This window comes from Eschrichtius robustus, chromosome 8 (assembly GCF_028021215.1).
Source record: "Eschrichtius robustus isolate mEscRob2 chromosome 8, mEscRob2.pri, whole genome shotgun sequence".
In the NCBI taxonomy this organism is placed as follows: Eukaryota; Metazoa; Chordata; class Mammalia; order Artiodactyla; family Eschrichtiidae; genus Eschrichtius; species Eschrichtius robustus.
Window position 1 is genome coordinate 92,064,433 of NC_090831.1, and position 20,831 is coordinate 92,085,263.

Consider the following 20,831-nt stretch of genomic DNA (forward strand, 5'->3'; position numbering starts at 1 on the left):
ATAGGCAACTGGTGAGAAAGAATGGAGAAAGAATTTTCAGTATAAAGCAGAAGCTGCACTGGTTCACATCTGATTTTCTTCCCAGATCATTAATGTTTTGCCTCCTTAATAATAACAGCTGAAGGCTAAGTACACTAAAGGCAGCAAGCTAAGAAGGAATCAGTATTATACATTCAACCTTTCTCCTAGAAGTGCTTAAAGCAAGGTTAACTGGGATCTTTGTTTTCAAAAAAAAATAAAGTTATAAATAAATAAATAAAACAAAGTAACACAAAACAATGAGCTGAGCATACATCTCTGGGATCAATACATTTTGTACAAAGCTTGCAATCTTTCCTCTACTTGCAACTTCTGATAATAATGCCCCTGGCCCTTGTAAATATAGATAGCCTCAACCCTTCCTTATATTGTCTTCCATCAAGCTACCTTCACCTTTTTTGTTTTAAGTAAAATCCGACATTTACTGCAGTGTTTATTTATTAGAAAGTTCATATGTCTTTTAAATGGTGCTATTGGAATTGTTGTTATTTTCATTAGTGCTGTGGTTACAAACATGCATAAGCCCTAGTAACTTAAGTATGAATTTATGAACTACGTTTTCCAGAAAGGCATATATAATATTACCATAGAAATGCTGCATTTCCACATACTCTGAATACATAAAATGCTGTCCAAGGATAATTTAAAATATAAACTGTCAAACTACCTTGTTTCCAAAGATTACTTATATATCAATAAAATGTGTTATTAATACCAATATTATATTTATCATATTTTATATTTAGTCATAAATTCAAAATTTAGTCATGCATTTCTGTATTAGTCACACATTTCTTACACAGATAGGCTATTCTAATGTCAGGACATGTGTCTAGAAAGGATTTTTGTTCATAAAACTAAAAAGATACTTTAAACAGTGTCTTTTACTATATTACATCATGCTAAAGAAGATTTTGGTATAAGACGTTTGGTTCATAAAAAGAAAGCAACAATTACTGCTTAATGATTATTTGTTATTAAATAACATGATACCAATCACTAAGCATTCTTATATGTAAATAGCTCCTGCTAGCAACAAGCATTATGAAAGAAAATTTGTGTTATTTGTACATGACAGAGATATAGCACAATTAACTCATTAAAAATACAGTTCAACCGAAATAGCTACAATTCAGTATATCAACCTCAATTTGAATACACTATTTCTGAAATTAATTTATATAATAAATATCAATTACTTTAATATTTACATAAGTGAATAGTGTTCTCTTTTTTACATAGTCTGTGATATGCTAGGGTACTGTTATGGACCCATGCAACCCTGAATTTATTAAGGAGGCTTTTTTTTTCCCCAACTACCTATTCAAATTCACTTGGTTGGAGATAGTATGTTTCTCATAGAAAAAAGTTACTGCACAATTGTCTGCTTATAGTGTGACCTCTTTCACTTGGGTGGGTATCCTCTTCACCACTAAGCGAGGATGTAACCTTGTCAAACCAAAGGCAAAAGAATAATGAGTGCACGACAGGCTAACCCAGCATGGAAAGGTTGTTAAGGAGGTTGCAGAAACAGTTCCCTGAATGACAAAATAAAAGTATACTCCAAAGAGTAGGTTAATATTAAAGAAAGCACTCAAGAACATGAGAAGCATTTAATTCCCATCCTTGGATGGCTGCCATATAAAACTTCACTCAAATTTATTTCATTAGTTACTGACCAGATTTACTTAATATGTTTTCAAATCTTGGTAGAACAGGTTTGACTGAGACACATTTAGAAAATATCTGTTTCCACAAAGTACTAGCCAAAGGTAAGTATGAACTAGTAGATAACGTTTTGCTTTTACCAATTATAAATTATCACCCAACAAAAAACCATCATTCCAATTCAAGAATCAGAGCTATAAGCTGGAAGTCTTCACCAAACAGGAGGATTTTACTATCATTAAAACAAGTAACAAAAAAAAAAAAAAAAACAAGTAACAGTAATTGCTACATTGCCACCCCAAAGCACTAACTGGCATAACAGGGAATCATATTAAAACATTTTTATAAGTAGCTGAAACCAGCAGAAATTAGGCAAGTTCTGTTGCAGTCTTCTCAATGTAAATTTACTTTTAAAATAAACAAACAAATCTCAAGCATGTACTAGGACTATCATTGTGTCAGTTATGTACATTTTGACATTCCTTTTCTACACTATGATTGGAATGAAATTTTTGTTCCGGACCAGTCTTAATACTTTAACAGAGAAACAGTGCCACCTTTTGGTCCCAAACAAAAGCCTCCAGTCTACTAATCTTCCAAACTTCCTTTTTTCAGTTAAATTACCGATATATATAAATGCCACTGAACTTCATGTCACAATTATCATCGTCTAGAAATATTTTGTAGCTACACAAGCTAATAAACCATGAGAGTAACATAAGAGTTGCTTCCAAAATGTGGAATTTCAAAATTACCCAAATACCAAGTTCATGTACTCTAGATCATCAATATAATAATTTCTAATCAACATTTCATTAAACACGCTCTGCCAAATCCAGGTATGTCAGTCAACTGATATATTTTAAGTATAAAAGAAAAATCCTTTCTTATAGCACTGTTACATTTCAAAATTGATTTTGAAAAATGCATTATATCAATATTTTAAATGGACCTATTAATTTAATAATTGACAATATGGTATAAACAGTGAATTACTAGTTAAATCAGATAATTATAAATAATCTTATATGTGAATATAGTATGTTTCTGACTTACTTACACTAATGACACAATGTCACCACGTTGTACTTCAAAATTCCTCACTTTCCAGTGGTTCAAAAGCACCACATCAGATGACTGGCTCCCCCCAGGATTCAAAGAAGGCTAAAAAATAAGATGAAAGAGACACATCTATCATTTGTATTTTTCATTCTTCATGGTTCCTTGCACTTCATAGCTGTAGTGCAGTGCAATAAAACATTTCTAATATGGTAGCTTTCAAGAAACTGCTGTTCTAAAATAACTGCAAATGATGAGTTTTCAAAAAGGCTCGTTGGGATTCTTCACAGAGAACCAGAAAAAAAAATACATTACCAATACTTATTTGAAAGGAAAACGTGCTAGATATTCAAATCTTTACTAAACTCCAACAAAGAGCATGGAAACCTGTAAGAAGAATTAAAAGGAAAAAGTGAATCAAACCTCCCAACAAAATATTCGGATAGGATCTAATTCCACAGTAAGTATACATTATCGTTCCATCTGGAGAAAAGAAGAAATAATCTCAAATCAACCAGGAAAACACCCATATGAAGAAGTAAAGGGACCAGAAGAAACGAGTGATGGGATAATCTTGGAAAATATGGGAATTTGCCAATTTGACCTCTCTTTTCTCCAGAGAGCATGCAACACGGGTCCTGGCTCCAGTTTAAGCCTAATAAGTAACCTGCACCTTAGGATTCAGACAAGTCTAGATGTGCCTAAGGATTGATGGGGCAAAAAGTGAGAAACATTTTATGTAAGAGTTCATCTGAAGGTCAGGAATCATCTAGGCATAAAAAACTGACTGATGGGCTTCCCTGGTGGCACAGTGGTTGAGAATCAGCCTGCCAATGTAGGGGACACGGGTTCGAGCCCTGGTCTGGGAGGATCCCACATGCCGCGGAGCAATTAGGTCCGTGAGCCACAACTACTGAGCCTGCGCGTCTGGAGCCTGTGCTCCACAACAAGAGAGGCCGCGATAGTGAGAGGCCCACGCACCGCGATGAAGAGTGGCCACCGCTTGCCACAATTAGAGAAAGCCCTCGCACAGAAACGAAGACCCAACACAGCCATAAGTAAATAAATAAATAAATAAAATTAAAAAAAAAAAAAACTGACTGAGGAGCCATAAAGCCAACATACCTGTCACCTGGACAGGGGTGCAGAAAAAGCCAATGGATATCAAGTCTGAAACCTGATGGTGGACAAAAGAATGAGAAAAAGTAGGAGAGCTTTTTCACCATTGACCCTCCAGGGTCTCTGAGAACGTCACAGGGGAAACAGCAATTTCTGCGGTGGTGGGAAAGGTACCAAACCACAGCTGAGGCTCTCCACCTTCACAGATGGTGGCAGCAAGAGGAGACACACCACAGCTACCAGGTCAGGAGCGAGGAAAACAGTGCATGCCAGACAACAGCCTGTCCCTGGAGCAGTAGTGACATACTATTTTTTAAAGATTCCTGGTATTACTTGTAGGTTCTACAAAGCAGATGTGGGCAAAGCTGTGGAAATTTTGCATGGGGGCTATTATCATGATCTTATTTTTGACTCCCCAGATTTTTTGTGGCCAAAAAATATTGGTTATCCTTGGGGGTCTCAAACCCTTCTACAGCTTCTGCAACTCCTTTATGCGATAATGCCTAAATATCTCTAACTTTAGTTTTGAATTCCCTGCTAATCATCACTTGACTATCTGACATAAAATTCAACATGATTAAATGGAATTTGTCATCATTTCCTACCGAAACAATTTTCTTCCTTATTTTCTTACATCCTATTTACCATTTTCCCAGTCAACCAACTTAAAATCTTAATTATCTTTTTACTTCATATCCAACCAGTCACCAAGCTAAAGGGATTTTCTTTTCATAATATCTTTCACTTATGGCCCATCTTGTCTCCTCTCTACCATCATCATATTTCAAGCACCAGTCATCATACAACTTCATGCACCTATACTAGTCAGTCTCTCACCTCCAACTCAAAAGTGCATGATTCTATTTCTTTATAACTATAAAACCTTAAGTTACTTAACTTTATTATACTCCAATTTCCTTACTAGTAAAATGGTGATATTTAGTAACTATTCTCTAATTGATAATTAAATAATAATAATAGCCAATACTTGCTGAGTACTTACCATGTGCAAGACATTGTTCTAAGGGCTTTACAAATATTAACTTATTCGGTGAGATCATGCATTTAAAGTGCTTAGAATAGTTCTTAGCCCATAGTTAAGCTCTCAATAACTTCTATTATTGATATTACTAAATCACAACTTTAATTAGAGGTAGTTTTGTACCCTTTCCCCAGGTTCCTCCTCTGGCTCTATCCCTAATAAGGAACAGAGCTGATATGGCAGGATAAATCCAAGGGGCTTTGCTGGGCCATGGTGCTAGGGTATGGAGCTTTTGCCATCACACAGTAGGGTTAAGCTAAAAGTCATGCTTCCATAGGGGTTTATTCTTTCTCATCCATATTTCTCATTCATATTCTCTATTTCTTCCTCTCCCTCTCTGTCTTTGAGTTCTGTATCTTGCAAGTCCTTTCCCCTTATTTCTTTGTATTTCTCTTCCTACATAACTGATATGGCAAAGGTGGCCTAGGGGGAGACCACCTGCACATAAAATCTTTCCATTGCACTTGCACTGGGTCCATTTCTTTTCCTTGCCATCAGAGTAGTGAAGAACAAAAGTGATTTAATTATTTCCAACTGCTCTTCCTTAGTGTCTTTTATTGTTTTTCAAAAGTTTGTGATTACAACTCTTAATAAGAAAGACATTTTACACTTTACCCAATACACACATGCACAAATACACACATCTGAACAAGATGCCACAAAATAATAATTACCTTTACTTCATACACCCTGATATTTTCTTTCTCTCTTAATCCATGTTTTTAAAATTCTGTCTATAGCCAACCATATTAATTTCCCATCCACTAGTATTGATCTACAACCTACAAATAAGTTGTAACCCACAGTGCTAACATCACAGCTTTAGATGATTCTTCTATAACCATTATCCTATGAAGGCTGCTTTCTTCTGGAATTCTACCGTCAGTTCTTTCATCTCTGCTTCATATTATTTCCTTAGAAAAATCATCAATATTCTCAGTTGCAAATACCACCCATATACCTATGACTGTTAAAAGTGAAGTCCCAAATCACTTCCTCCTCTATACTCAATACATAGCACTGCATACTACAACACTTCACATACTGTGATGTCAGTTTTATTTACCTGTCTCCACATCTAAGCAGGAAGCACTTTATCCATTACTGTGACCCCTAGTTAAATTTATACCCTACCCCCCAACTGCATTTCTGAAATTCTAGAACATAATTCTAATTGGTTGCTGTGCATCAAATTTGATCAAGCCATTCCCCTACTTAAAATCCTTCACTAGCTTCCTGACACTACCAACATGACTGTCTTCAACATAAAAATCAAGAGACATATGATCTGCAGGACCCTACCAATCCCCACTTACATAGTTCCTACAAGTTACACTAAACCACAAGCAGTGCTCTCTATACACAGGTTACTTCCTCACACTCCCAAGGCATCATCTAAGCAAAATTCCTGCCTGACATGTTTCCCCCTCTTTCCCTCTTCCCACAATCTGTTTAACTCATACTTCAAAACAACACTTGAGGGCCCCGCCCGTCACCATGTTGTTCCCTCGGTGCTGGCCCCCGGCAGCGCCGCCGACGCCTCCTGCCCGCAGGGTCCTCGACCCTCTCTCTTTCCTCCCTGCACCCCGACGGGCTGGCCCGGAGCTCCCGGGCTTCCTGCGTGTGGCCGCAAGAAACTCCCTGCGCTCCTATAATGCGCCTGGCACAGTGGTGAACGGCTTTTCCTGCTGTCCGTGTCCAAGTGGATCTTCCCGACAGCCCTAGAGATAATGATAATATTTGAACTGAACAATTAAGGGTTCTGAAATCAGAGATCTTGAGATTAAAAATGTTAGGAAAATCATCAATTTTTAAAGTAATTCTCCTTGGAGATGGTGGAGTTGGGAAGAGTTCTCTAATGAACAGATATGTGTCTAATAAGTTTGATACCCAGCTCTTCCATACAATAGGTGTGGGATTTTTAAATAAAGATTTGGAGGTGGATAGACATTTTGTTACCATACAGATCTGGGACACGGCCGGTCAAGAGTGATTCAGAAGCCTGAGGACACCATTTTACAGAGGTTCTGACTGTTGCCTGCTTACTTTTAGCGTCGATGATTCTCAAAGCTTCCAGAACTTGAGTAACTGGAAGAAAGAATTCATACATTATGTGGATGTGAAAAAGCCCGAAAGCTTTCCTTTTGTGATTTTGGGTAACAAGGTTGACATCAGCGAGCGGCAGGTGTCTGCAGAAGAAGCTCAAGCCTGGTGCAGGGACAACAGCGACCATCCTTACTTTTGAAACAAGTGCAAAAGATGCGACGAATGTCACAGCGGCCTTTGAGGAAGCAGTTCGAAGAGCGCTTGCTACCGAGGATAGGTCAGATCACTTGCTTCAGACAGACACAATTAGTCTGCACCGAAAGCCCAAGCCCAGCTCATCTTGCTGTTGAAGTTAGAGAGGTGGCCCGTGCGATCTAACCAGCTCACACACTTGCACAGATAAGCAGAGGGTGAAGACGAGAATTAGTGTTTGCAGCGATGGATCATGTACTCATAAAATTAAACTAACCATATTACTGCCTTGTTAGTGGGTGGGAGAAGGGACACATCCACTCACAGGAGACTCTATTTACTCAGTAATGGCACCTTACATTTATAAGTTGTTAACGGTTGTCTAATAATGTTTAATTTAAATATGTATGTCACAGAGCTAATAAATGAGATGACCAAGACTTTGTAATTAAAACAAAACACTTGAGTATTCTAGAAGTTACTGTTTTTTCCCTGGGAAAATGGAGAACTACTTTTTCTATGTGTATATTTTTATGTAATTAGCATTCTGTTCCTGGTTCAGGGAAAACATGTCCTAAAGCAATAATGTTAGATATTAAAGATTGAAATCCAGAAAAAAAAAAAAAAAAAAACTTGAATTCCGTGAGGCAATCTCATAGGAATTCTTTCCTATCACTCCTTATCTCTCCTCCCCATTCCCATCTTCAGTCTCCATTAGGTGATCAAAACTCCCAAGTTCCCCATCAAAACCTGTGACTGCTGCTATCATAGCAGTTTTAAGCACATATCATAATTATTGGATTGTCTCTCCAAGAGTCTATAAGCATTTTGAGAATAGATTATTTCTTATGTCTGTGTTCTTCATACGTGGGCAAGTAAGGATATTAATAAATTTTAGTGGAAAGAATTTTTAAAAAATCAGTTAATGAAATTTCCAAAGACTCCCCAAATCAACATGCCCAAAACAGAAACCATACTCCATCCTAGCCCCAAAATATACTTCTATACTCTCCTCCTTAGTTAACAGTATCACCACTCACCTTATCCCCCATACTAGAAAACTCTTGAGTCCTTCTCAACTTCTCTCTCTGAGTCACCTATCACCAGACTTTCCCTCTTCCCAGAATGCCTTTTCCCTACTTGGAAAAATTCTATTTATCTTTCAAAGCCCAGCTCAGATGATGGTGACTTCTCTGTGAAGTCTTAAAACAAAACACAACAAAACTTGAAGTTCCCTTGCAGAAATTAGGAAATTACTTCCTGGTGCTCCATGGTTAGGGACACAATAATCCCTATAGACTCAAATCTTGACACTTGCATTCATCTTTCCCTTACAGAATCAATCATCTACCAACTTTTCTAATGTTAATTGCTAGAACCAAAAGGTAATGCATTGTAAACAAAAGATTTATGTAGGGGAAAAAAAAACCCAGAAGGAAGCACGTCTAATTTCAAGCAGTAAAATATTAGAATCATTAGTCAACACCTGGAAGACCTTGTTTGATTTTTACAAAGGAAACAATAGTTTTCTTTTACCTTTCCTCTCCTCCACAAGGCTAAATTAATCATTCCCCCACCTGTGCTCCCTTAGCAATTTAGGTAAACTTCACGGATAGCTCTTAAAACCTTATAACAGGTATCTGCCTATACATATGACTCTTTCACTGTAAGTTTCTCAATTGCAGGAACCATACTTTATTCATTTTTGTATGCCCAATCACAGAACAGTGGCTGGAAAATAGTATTTCTATACTTTGAAGTTTAAAAGATTAAAGGTGTTTGAAAGCATATTTAACTAAGATGTTTCCCAAGCAATGTACGTTATCTAAACAATGTATACATCTCTTGGACTTCCCTGGTGGCACAGTGGTTAAGAATCTGCCTGCCAATGCAGGGAACACGGGTTCGAGCCCTGGTCCGAGAAGATCCCACATGCCGCAGAGCAACTAAGCCCGTGCGCCACAACTACTGAGCCTGCACTCTGGAGCCCACAAGCCACAACTACTGAAGCCCGTGCGCCTAGAGCCTGTGCTCCACAACAAGAGAAGCCACTGCAACGAGAAGCCCGTGCACCACAACGAAAAGTAGCCCTTGCTCACCGCAACTAGAGAAAGCCTGTGTGCAGCAACGAACACCCAACGCAGCCATTAAATAAATTTAAAGAAAAAAACCCAAAACATTATGCCCATTATGTTTTTAAGTTTCATTTTTAAAACATACATACATATATAAATAAAGGTATACAGCAAAAAACATCTTAAATTAGCTCTGATTGATGAGATTATAATCTTCTTTTTCTTTCTTTTTTTTTTTGGAAAAAATTTAAGTTACATTAAAAAGAGGTTATATGCTTTGCTCTGACCTAAGTAGTATATCATTCACTCTAAGAAAGACAATATAAGTCAGAAGATTTCAACAGATGTTAATAAATTATGTTAAACCTTGAAATGGCAGATATCAAACCTGCTTTTGAAACAAATATAACACAGAAGTTGAGCTTTAATGTTCTCTCTGATCAATCTGAAAGATTTTTATTTCTCCTACAAACAAATATCATTGTCAAGGTATCCTAAATTCTCAGCTTGTGTCTAAGTTCAAATCATATGACAGTCTGGAGGAAATACATGTCTTGATTTAGGAAAATACAACTCCCCTAGAGAATTAAACAGAGACATGACAGATTTCTCACCTTGTAAGATTTAGCCACAGCCAAATAATAAATGATATTATTATGGTTTTGATTTTTTCTATAAATTTCTTATTCATTTATTTTCTCATTCACTCTTTAATTAAAACAAAAGAAGTCCACAGCCACAATTCACTACCGATAGTCTACCAATAAAGCCTGGTTTTAACCTCACTTCTTTGGGAGCAGTATTGTCAATCTTTTCAGACCTATAATGAGCACTACCCACCCTGACTATATACAATCTAAAATGTTTAAATAGTATTTTGTGCTTTTCAATAAGATAGTCCCCAGTGCCAGCCACAGGAATCAACAGCGGCCCCCAGACTTCTTTTGAAGAACCATTATTTTAGAGAACTGATTGGTGGGGTGAGGTGCGGCGGAGTGGGACTATTAAAGTAAGAGGAGAAACTGAAATAATACTTCATTGTAAACTTTCTAACATTGTAGCACTAGCCAGCAAGCAATGAGGTACACTTAAAATAAGTATATTCTGATTACAGAACAATTATTATTATTAGACGCCATACTTTTGAAAAAACATGAATAAAATTGTGTAAAATGTCATCTTCCTTCTCTTGCTATTCAGGTGTCTTATTGTTTGCATGGCTTCTAGAGTTCTCAGACTTGTCTTACAAGGTGTGCATAAGAAAATGGACTATACTGTACCCAAGTCTGCATGAAGCTTTAAGTTGGAAGTGGAGCATTCTTTCCAGGTAAAGGGTACTTATTACCCATAGCCCTGAATACTTGACCCCCTACAATGACCATCCATCTAATTCAAAAATTATTCAAACTTTTGACCTCAGGGCCCTTAACCTGGCAAGGTGATAAAAACCTAGAGTCGCACATACATACTCAGTTACACTTGAGTGCTAAAAGGAAGAAATTCATATCATAAAGCATCTCAGGAAATGTATACTTATTAAGTCCTAGTTACATTTGACACTTTATTAATAAGTTGAGAATAATGGGCTCCTCACACCTGCTCCAGCTTCCAGAGGCTCCCCACAGGAGCATCTGGCAATATCAGGAGGTCCCCATTAGAAACCTCCCCGCTTCACAGAGTCGCTTTAGAGCTCTGGCCTAGACCAGTCACTCCGCCTTGACCAGATAATCCTGGCAGCCTCTCTCTGCTCACATGTGTAGACTTTGGACAGGTTTCACATGAGCTGGAAGAGAGATATATTTTTATATGCCCAACTTAAAAGACAACAAAGGATGCCTTTGTTAAAGAAGTGAAGTTAGAAAAATTAATTCATGCTTTCTTTTCCTCATTCATTCCTTCATCACTGAAAAACTCCTGAATTCCAATTCTGCTAGGCATTGTGCTAGGCAATGGGATTCCTCACCCCTGAAAATCCAAATATGATTCAAATCACATTTTATTCAGAGATTTAAGAGCCTTTTAAAAAATATTCACTTTAAATTGAGGTGAATATTTTCTCATCCTTTTGATATTTCTGCACGAAATTTTTTTCACTGAAAAATAATTTGTATTTCTGTAGATACTAAATTTCTTAACTTTTCTTTAAAAAGCAAGCCTTTAAAGCTATATTAATAAAATTTTTAAATGGACATATACCATTTTAATTTAACTTGGAAGAATAGTGAGTTGCTAATTTTTCATTCTTTAGATTGTATTTTCTATGTATATATAGAGACACATCAAAGTTTTACAGGCACTCTCATATATTGCTTGTACAAATAAAAATCTTTACAAACTATCTGAAGGTAATTTGCCAAAATGTATCTAAAGTCTTTAAAGTGGTCTTATCCTTAGGCCTGGAAATGTCATATTTAGAAAGTTATCCTAAGGAAATAATCAAAAATATGTACAAGGATGCTTATCATATATTATTTATGATAGGTGAATAACTGAGCCAACCTAAATACCTATAATAGAAAACTGATTCAAATAGTAATGGTTAAACCATATGATATATGGATACCAGAAGCCATTAAAAATCACATTGCAGAGAAATATTTAAGGATATTTGGATATGTTTGGCAAAATAAATTAGGTGAAAATGTGATAAATGGAAAAAAACAAATTGGTGTGATCCAGCTTAGAAAGGGAAGGGAGGAAGGGAGAGAAGGAGGGAGGGAAGGAGGAAGGAAAACTGCAGAAAGGTATGAGAAGAACTTACAATGGTTTAGAAATGCAAACTTTTAGTCAAAAGTCTGGGCTTAAATCTGTGTAATCTTCAACAGATTAATCTCTCTGCTCCTGTTTCTTCATCTGTAAAATGGATTAGTAATAGTACCTTCATCATAGGATTTCCGGGCATATTAAACAAACTATTATATTTAAACTGAATACTATACTATAATGCCTGGAACACACTGATCACTCAGTACTTTTTAACTATTAGTATTATACAATAACATCTTAAAGTAACTAATTCTGGAAGGTGATGTAGATTATTTTTATTTGTGTATTTTTCTATACTGTCCAAGTTTTCTTCAATCAAAATGCAATGCTTGGGGCTTCCCTGGTGGCGCAGTGGTTGAGAATCTGCCTGCCAATGCAGGGGACACGGGTTCGAGCCCTGGTCTGGGAAGATCCCACATGCCGCGGAGCAACTGGGCCCGTGAGCCACAACTACTGAGCCTGAGCGTCTGGAGCCTCTGCTCCGCAACAAGAGAGGCCGCGATAGTGAGAGGCCCGCGCACCGCAATGAAGAGCGGCCCCCACTCGCCGCAACTGGAGAAAGCCCTCGCACAGAAACGAAGACCCAACACAGCCAAAAATAAAAAAATAAAAAAATAAAAAAAATAAATAAAAAAAAAATGCAATGCTTTAGAGAAAGAAGGAAGCAATTAAGCTTTTAAAGGAAAAAAAGCATCTGATTCTTTTTTTTTTTAACTAGAGGAGTATCTAATTTTATTTTATTTATATTTTTTCACAATTTTATTTATTTATTTATTTTATTTATTTATTTTTGGCTGCATTGGGTCTTCGTTGCTGCACATGGGCTTTCTCTAGTTGCGGCAAGCGGGGGCTACTCTTCGTTGTGGTGCGCGGGCTTCTCATTGCGGTGGCTTCTCTTGTTGTGGAGCATGGGCTCTATGCGCACGGGCTTCAGTACTTGTAGCACGCCGGCTCAGTAGTTGTGGCTCATGAGTACAGCGCAGGCTCAGTAGTTGTGGTGCATGGGCTTAGTTGCTCCGCAGCATGTGGGATCTTCCTGGACCAGGGCTGAACCCGTATCCCCTGCATTGGCAGGCAGATTCTTAACCACTGTGCCACCAGGGAAGCCCCAAGCATCTGATTCTTATATCTTTTTATTACAAATATTTTTGAAGTTTGCTTTCTTCTTAAGTTCTTTAGTGTTTAAGCATCCCCTTTATTCACATCACTGTAACTAGACTGCAAGGTTACAATCTGCAAACTTTCTGGTTCAATGCAATAATGCAATTACTACAAAACACTACCATTAAATATGTGTATGGTGTTTCCCTGCTAATAAAACATATTGATATAGCTATTCAAATTAGTAGTTCTAATTAATCACAAAATGAAATAGATGATGTATAGTTAATGAAATATTAAATTGATATAAATAAACATTTCTACATAGTAACAAGAAGACAGATTACTATATGTAATCTAAGCCAGCTACATAGATACATCTATGTACTGACACCAAGATACATCTATATACTGATGAATCTTTAACATCCTCATAAAACTGAATAAGGCCTTCTTATTCACTAGTACGTCCTTCTCCATTGCCCAGAAGAAACCACGTTTCCCTCTGATGTGCCCTCCTGACCTAAAAAGAAGTTCATAGTAAGATGTGTAGCAACAGAAAGAAGTTGGTTCAACAAATAAAAAAAGGTTTTTAGGAGGCTGATGGGATGATTTCCCCAGGTGTACATAACTCCAAAGAGGCCAAACTCCCAAGTAGGTGCAGTGCACAGCAATCTATTCACTTCATATGTACAATATCTGTAAACAAATCTGTGAAAATGAGACCATGGATTTTAAATCCTTCAGCTCTTCATTGCTGAACCTGATACTGCATCATGTGAAAAAAAAAAGCCCCCATTCTAGCAGTACAAGTGGGTATAAATAGAAATTTTGGTCCATGGGACCTCTGAATTACATAAATCAAAGCTATTAGAATTCAAGGGGTTGACTGTGTAGAAAACAGTCTATTGAAAGGAATCAAAAAGCATTGTGGCAGATAAAAGGGACAAAAGCATACAATCTTTATATTACTCATCTACTGCTATAAAACAAACTACTCCAAAACTTAAAACAGTAATCAGCTATTTGCTCTTGATTCTCTGCATTTAGGCTATGCTAAATGACTAACCAGGTGGTTAGTAAGCTAGTGTGACCTGAGATCATTCAGGCAACTGCAATCATAGGGATAGCAGTGATCCCAGAGGACAAGCTCCACTGTGTAAGCATCTAACAAACCTCTGTAGACATGTTAGCTATAATTCCACTGGCCAAAGGAAGTCATATGGCCAAGCCAAGAGTCAGGGTAGGAGTCTACAAAAGAGCTTGAGAACCAAGAGGCATGGCTTATAGGAGTTGGGGGTAGGGGAGGGGATGTTAATGTAACAATCTATCAAAGTTCTGCCCTCTGGACCCAATGAATCATATCCTTCCCACATGCAAACACATGCAACCCTTCCCAGGATCTCCAACATCTCCTCTGACTTTTGCAAAAGGATCAAATTTTATTACCTCATAATATGCATCAGCTCCAAGTATGGATGAGGATACAACTTGAATGCAGCTCATCTTGAATCAGAAGTTTACGAAGCAAAAAGAAAAAATTGTCTGTCCCCCAAATATCCAACATACAATGGAAAGACAGGGGACAGGATAACTACAATAGATTTTAAAAAGGAATGGGAGAAACACAGAATTCATTTATCCATACAGGTCTAAAATCCAGCAGCAGATGTTGTCAGAGCCTCCTAACACAGGGACAGGAATGTTCTTTTAATTAGGGCCCATTTCTGTTATCTGGAATGGTTTCCTAATCTATTCTTCTCCATGGCTCTTTGCTCTGCCCTCTGGGCTTTGGGGTTCTTTTTAAATAGAAATGCTGCTATTCATAGTAAATTGAGGCCAAGAGGCCTCTTTTTAAACTGACCATCCCTTTTAGTATAAGCCAATTCTAATCTCTTAAAACTCTGTAGACTTCCTATGCATCTAACTGAGCTTCATTCTATTCCCCCTAAAACTATATCCATAACTCTTTCAAACTAGATCCTTCTCTAATTTGGAAGTGTTAGGTTGTTAGGGCACAAAACCCTTAAGATTCTTCTCAACTTATCATCTCTTTCATCTAGCTAAAAGGATCTACCTTAAATCTTTCTAAAGTCTTAATAAAGAGTACTTGATATTTACTCCAGGCCACTTTGTACTTTAAGAATCTTTTGCCTGCCAGAGACTATGAAAGAAACAGTTTTATTTTCCAATACAGAAATTCCTGGACACCCTGTATTTCCTCTAATTTCTGCTTTAAGTTCATTTCTCTCTTCCCATACCTTATACAAAGCTATCAGAAGCCAGTTGACAATTTCAATATTCTGCCTGGATCCTTAAGCCAGATCCACAAATTCAGTACATACATCTTCTGTATTCTAAGTTCCTGTAAGTGACAGTTTTTAAAATTGTTTCAGAACCATAAAAATGCGTCATCATCATTCCAATCTCCAATAACAGTTTCCTCACCACCTCTCCAGATTCCATTAACAGTTTGTCATTTTTCCAGCCTCTGCCAACAATCCCTTCACCATTTTTCTAGACCTCAACTGCCACCCAGTCCCAAAACCAATGCAACATAATTTAGGATTTTGTTATGGCAGCACCTCACTAATAATACTAATTTTAGTTTCAGTTACCTATTGCTTCATGACAAACCATTCCAAAACTGTGCCTTAACAGAATAACCATTTATTTGATCATGATGCTGCAATTTGGGCTCCACTCAGTGGGGGCAGATCCTCTGCTGCTTTCTCCTGTGGTCACTCATGTGGTTGTAACCATATGGGGCTCAAATGGGGCTGGAAGTCCTAGATGGCCCTAGTCATATGTCAGGCATTTACCTGGGGATTGTTGGCCAGAATGTCTCATTTGTCCTTCAATGTCCCCTCTAGCAGGACAGCCTGAGTTTCTTGCATGTTCCCAGTTCACAAGTGCTCACCATGTTTCCACTTGAATAACATCTGCTGATGCCCCATGGTTAAAGCAAGTCACATGGCCAGAGTCAATGTGGGGGGAACTATACAAATCAATGAGAGAGTTATGATTCATTGAGAAGCTATTACTGTAAAAATCTATAAGTCTCCCATCCTAAGAGAATGTGCCATTCTCTCAGCTAACACTCTGTGCTTCCTATTGGTCATTTTAAAAACTACAGAAATAAAAGACGGTATATATTGTAAGAAAGAAAGAGAGCAAGGAAGGAAGGAAGGAAAGGAGGGAGGGAGGAAGAAAATTCGCTGGTAAAACAAATAAACTAAATAAAGCAAAAAAAAATTAACAGACATTCTTAAAATGTCTTTAAAAATTAAAAAACATTCTTAAAGCTACAAAGTGCAGAACACACATTTTAAAGTTTTAATAAAGTAGAAAGATAATATAAAAGTAAAATTAGGAAGAAGAAATAAAAACAAAGTTTACAAACTAGTAAGAAAATCTAAAATGAAAATAATATAAATTGATAAAACAATTGGTATGAGATTAGAAACAAGAAAATAAGCTAAAACTAGCACAGATATATGGTAAATAATTCAACAGACAAAAGGATGGGGAATAAAAAATATATTTTTAAAAAATACTATGAGTTAGAATTCAAAAGCTTAACAAACCAAGGCAATCAGGATTTTTCAAGCAAAAGTTGTTTGCATTTTGGCAAATCCCCCAACAATCTCTCATACCCAAGAGCTGGGGCTCTCTGTAAAAAAACAGTTCTCAAACTTGAGCATTTACAGAGCTTGTCACAATGCAGATTCCAAGGTCCTAGCAGTGATTCTAATTTCATAGATCTGAAATGGGGCTCGGGTACACAGGTAGTGTTAATAAAAAAGGCCCAAGAACCACACTAACTGCAAAATGGCTTTCTCAGGCATTGCGCCTCCTCATCCTTTGTGTTGCATTTACTGCTTGAAGCCGTTACGACAAGCTCACATTTAAAATTTCAGAATCGGGCTTCCCTGGTGGCGTAGTGGTTGAGAATCTGCCTGCCAATGCAGGGGACATGGGTTCAAGCCCTGGTCTGGGAAGATCCCACATGCCGCGGAGCGACTAGGCCCGTGAGCCACAATTACTGAGCCTGCGCGTCTGGAGCCTGTGCTCCGCAACGAGAGAGGCCGCGACAGTGAGAGGCCCGCGCACCGCGATGAAGAGTGGCCCCCGCTTGCCACAACTAGAGAAAGCCCTCGCACAGAAACGAAGACACAACACAGCCATAAATAAATAAATAAATAAATAAATAAATAAAATATTTAAAAAATAAAAAATTAAAAAATTAAAAAAAAATAAAATAAAATTTCAGAATCAAGAGCTAACGTGCTCCACTCCCTTAGTTATAGCTCAATGTAAGCAGCTTCACCCTTTCACTCCTCCCTCCAGCAATAAAGCAGCATTTTTCATATTACAGGTCGTGACCAGTGAGTGAGTCATAGAATCAATTTAATGGGTTGTGACCAGAATAGAAAATATCGGAGGGCATTGCACATAATGATGGTAATTACAGTTTAAGCACTGTTACATGAAACTTTTGTTTCAGTCGCGTGTCTGTGTGTACAATGAAAATCTATAATATGAGTCATGGGCAAAAAGGTTTGAAAATTTCTGCTATAAAGAATATGATGGATTCATCAAGGAGCTAAAAAGTTTTTCAGGTGCAAAGTGCAGAAACACCCTCAAATTTAAAGGAAAAAAATTTTAATGATGATAATTTCATTTTATCATATTGCTGTAGGGTTTAATTATTCAGGCACTTCAATGCTTCAAAGAACAAATTTAATATGCAGTTATTCACCATCCTCTTGAACAGGTAGGTGAGAGGAATATGGTCCCTTTCTTTTAGAAGCTTACAAAGTAATTAGTATTAACCCATAGTTAAGATGACTAGAGGACAATACAAAAGAATTTATAATCATAAGTTAAATTTACAGGGCTGTAGGATTTCAAATAAGTGAATGATGGAATTAGGGAAAGCTGTGTGAAGAAGATAGGACTTGAGTTTAGCCTTAAAGGAAGTGTAAGATAAGAAAAAGCAGACAGGAAAAGGTATAGTATTAAGTCTTGTTGTATAGTCAAACTAGGCTAACTGCCTATAAAAAGAATCTCCAAAGCTCAGTCTATAATACAATAGTGAGTGGATTTACTACACCCACTATTGGGTGTAGTACAATACACCCAGTACTACACCCAGTCATTGGGAAACCCACGTTCTTTCTATCTTGCAGATCCACCATCTCCTGTGGCCTCCAAGTCCTCAACTGGATCCTCTGCATCCAGCCAGCAGACAGAAGACACAGCATGGATTACAAAGAAGGTTTTTATGGGTCAGGCCTGGAAATGGCACCTCACTTTCCTGGTCTTTTTTCACTGGCCAGAACTTAGTCACATTTGACTACTAGGAAAGGTAAAAAATACAGCCTAGAACCAAAATGGTGTACCTCCATTCATCACACTCTCTCTCTCACAACTAAAACATCCCAGAGGTAATTAACAAATACAGGAAGACTCTGAAAGATGTAAAGAAGATATACTGGAGGCTAGGGACCTTAGGACTTGAGGAGTGACACGGTGGCGAGTTCCCTGGGTTTTCCTTTTGCTTCCCATGCATCCTAGATGAGGTGCTGGAGAAGCCTGCAACCAGGAACCACCAATAGGCAGGACAAAAAAGCCTGAAGAAGAGCCTATTTTTTACCCAAAAGACTGGAAAAGCATGGCCAAGTGGAACAAAAAAAACATTTTTTATAATACCTGTCCTAATTCAGGCAACCACCAAAGGAAAAACTGACCCAACACCATTGTGTCGGTGGGTTGAGCAGGGACCTAGACTTCCAGCCTCACCCAGCAGCAGTGAGACTGGGCAGGGTCCCTTCACTTCCCCTGACCCGGCAACAAAGAGGTAGAATGAGAGTGCAGGCAGTGCAAATCAACACACTTTCTCCTACCCCAGTGTTCGTTTGGCAATTTCTTTAAAAATTAAACATAAATGTACCATACAACTTAGCAATTCCACTCCTAGGTATCTGCCCAAGAGAAATGAAAACATGTTTATACAGAGACCTGTACACAAATGTCCACAGCAGCATTATTCACAATAATGAAAATGTAGAAACAACCTAAATGTTCATCAACTGGTGAAGAGATAAACAGAATGTGATATATCCATACAATGGAATACTATTCAGCAATAAAATTATACCAACTATTGATATATAGTACAACATAGATAAACCTCAAAACACATTATGGTAAGTAAAAGAAGCTGGACAAAAAGATCACATATTGTTTGGTTCTATTCACAGGAAATGTCCAGAAAAGGCAAATCTATAAAGCAGATCAGTGGTTGCCTAAGGCAAGGTGGAAGCAAGAATTAACTTCAAACAGGCATGAGGGATCTTGAAAACTTTCTAAAAGGTGATGACTGTACAGCGCTACAAATTCACTAAAAATCATTAACTCACTCAGAATGGGTATAAACCTGTTTTTTAAAAACTAGACAGATTAAAATAATGAACTACCATGTTATCCATCATCTAGAATCAACATTATGAACTCATGGCCAATCTTGTTTCATCTGTAACCCCACTCCACTTTTCCTCCTCTAATATTAAAATAAATTTCACCTATTTTATATATATATATATGTATATGTATGTATATTTCATTGCAAATTTTATTAGATTCATAGTATAGAAGATAAGGATTTTTAACCTAATCACATCATTTTAATATCTTAAAAAATATATTAAAGCACACTTTGCTTGACCATTTTAAATAACCTTTTGTTGCTTTCTCATATTTTCAGTTTCCTTTTTTATTTCTTTAAACATACTACATTTAACAGCTGATAGTTCTAATATCTAAAGTCTTTAAGGTCTGATTCTACCACGGGTTGTTATTGACTCTCACTTAAAACATTCACTTCCTTGTATGATATTTTTTACTGTGAGATCATGTTCATCAAACTTTGCATGTGCCCAGGAGGACTGGTGATAGCTTCTGCCAGGTGCCTGAGGCTGCCCTAAACCCCTGTCCTCTATAAATTACTAACTCTGTTTAGGGTTTTTCAGTTACAGTGAAAGTGAATTCAAATTTCAATTCCACATTAGGGTTTTTACGCTGTACTCAGAGACCTGGCAATTTTTCTCTCAAAACAGATTCTGGTTTTAGTCTATCAGTTCCCTAAAGATGTGTCTCTTCCATGATACTGAATTTACTCAGAATTTCTGTCCCAACTCTCTACCTTGTATCAGTCCAGGGCTGATCCCCACGTGGCCATTAAAACCAAAACTCTAAGTTACCAGGAAATGACAAATGTCCAGAAGACAGCTGATTATTTTAATGTGTACTTACTACTCTAGAAATGTATTCCCCCTTATGTGTGGTCTCTGGTCATTTCCCTTACCTTCCAGCAAGGTCACTATGCATTTTTAAAGATTTTTAATGTTTTATTTATACTTTTTAATGAGTTCTGCATTGGAAATATTTTCAAGATGTCTATTCTGCCATATTTCCAGAAACTAAAGTCTAATTCCTTCTTAGGAAATCTATAATCCTCAGTTTAACATATGGTGTCTTCCATCAACCTGAGTATCAAACTTTAAAATCTTTCATCTCCCACTTATAATATAAGCTTGACTGAGCTCTGCCCACCAGAGCAACAGCCAGCTCTACCCACCACCAGTCCCTCCCATCAGGAAATGTGCACAAGCCTCGTAGATAGCCTCATCCACCAGAGGGCACACAGCAGAAGCAAGAAG

The 20,831-nt window shown here is 37.4% G+C and overlaps 1 protein-coding gene and 1 pseudogene across 4 annotated transcripts in view; one reads left to right on the top strand and one right to left on the bottom strand.

Annotated features, from left to right (window-relative positions):
* Positions 1-20,831, bottom strand: part of IMMP2L (inner mitochondrial membrane peptidase subunit 2) — an 895,893-nt gene that overhangs the window by 817,501 nt on the left and 57,561 nt on the right. For all 4 annotated transcript variants that reach the window (XM_068549314.1, XM_068549313.1, XM_068549316.1 and 1 more), the window contains exon 4: positions 2,768-2,871. In XM_068549314.1, the coding sequence (XP_068405415.1) occupies positions 2,768-2,871 (104 nt within the window). The remainder of the gene's footprint in view (positions 1-2,767; positions 2,872-20,831) is intronic.
* Positions 6,717-7,323, top strand: LOC137768524 (ras-related protein Rab-9A-like; annotated as a pseudogene).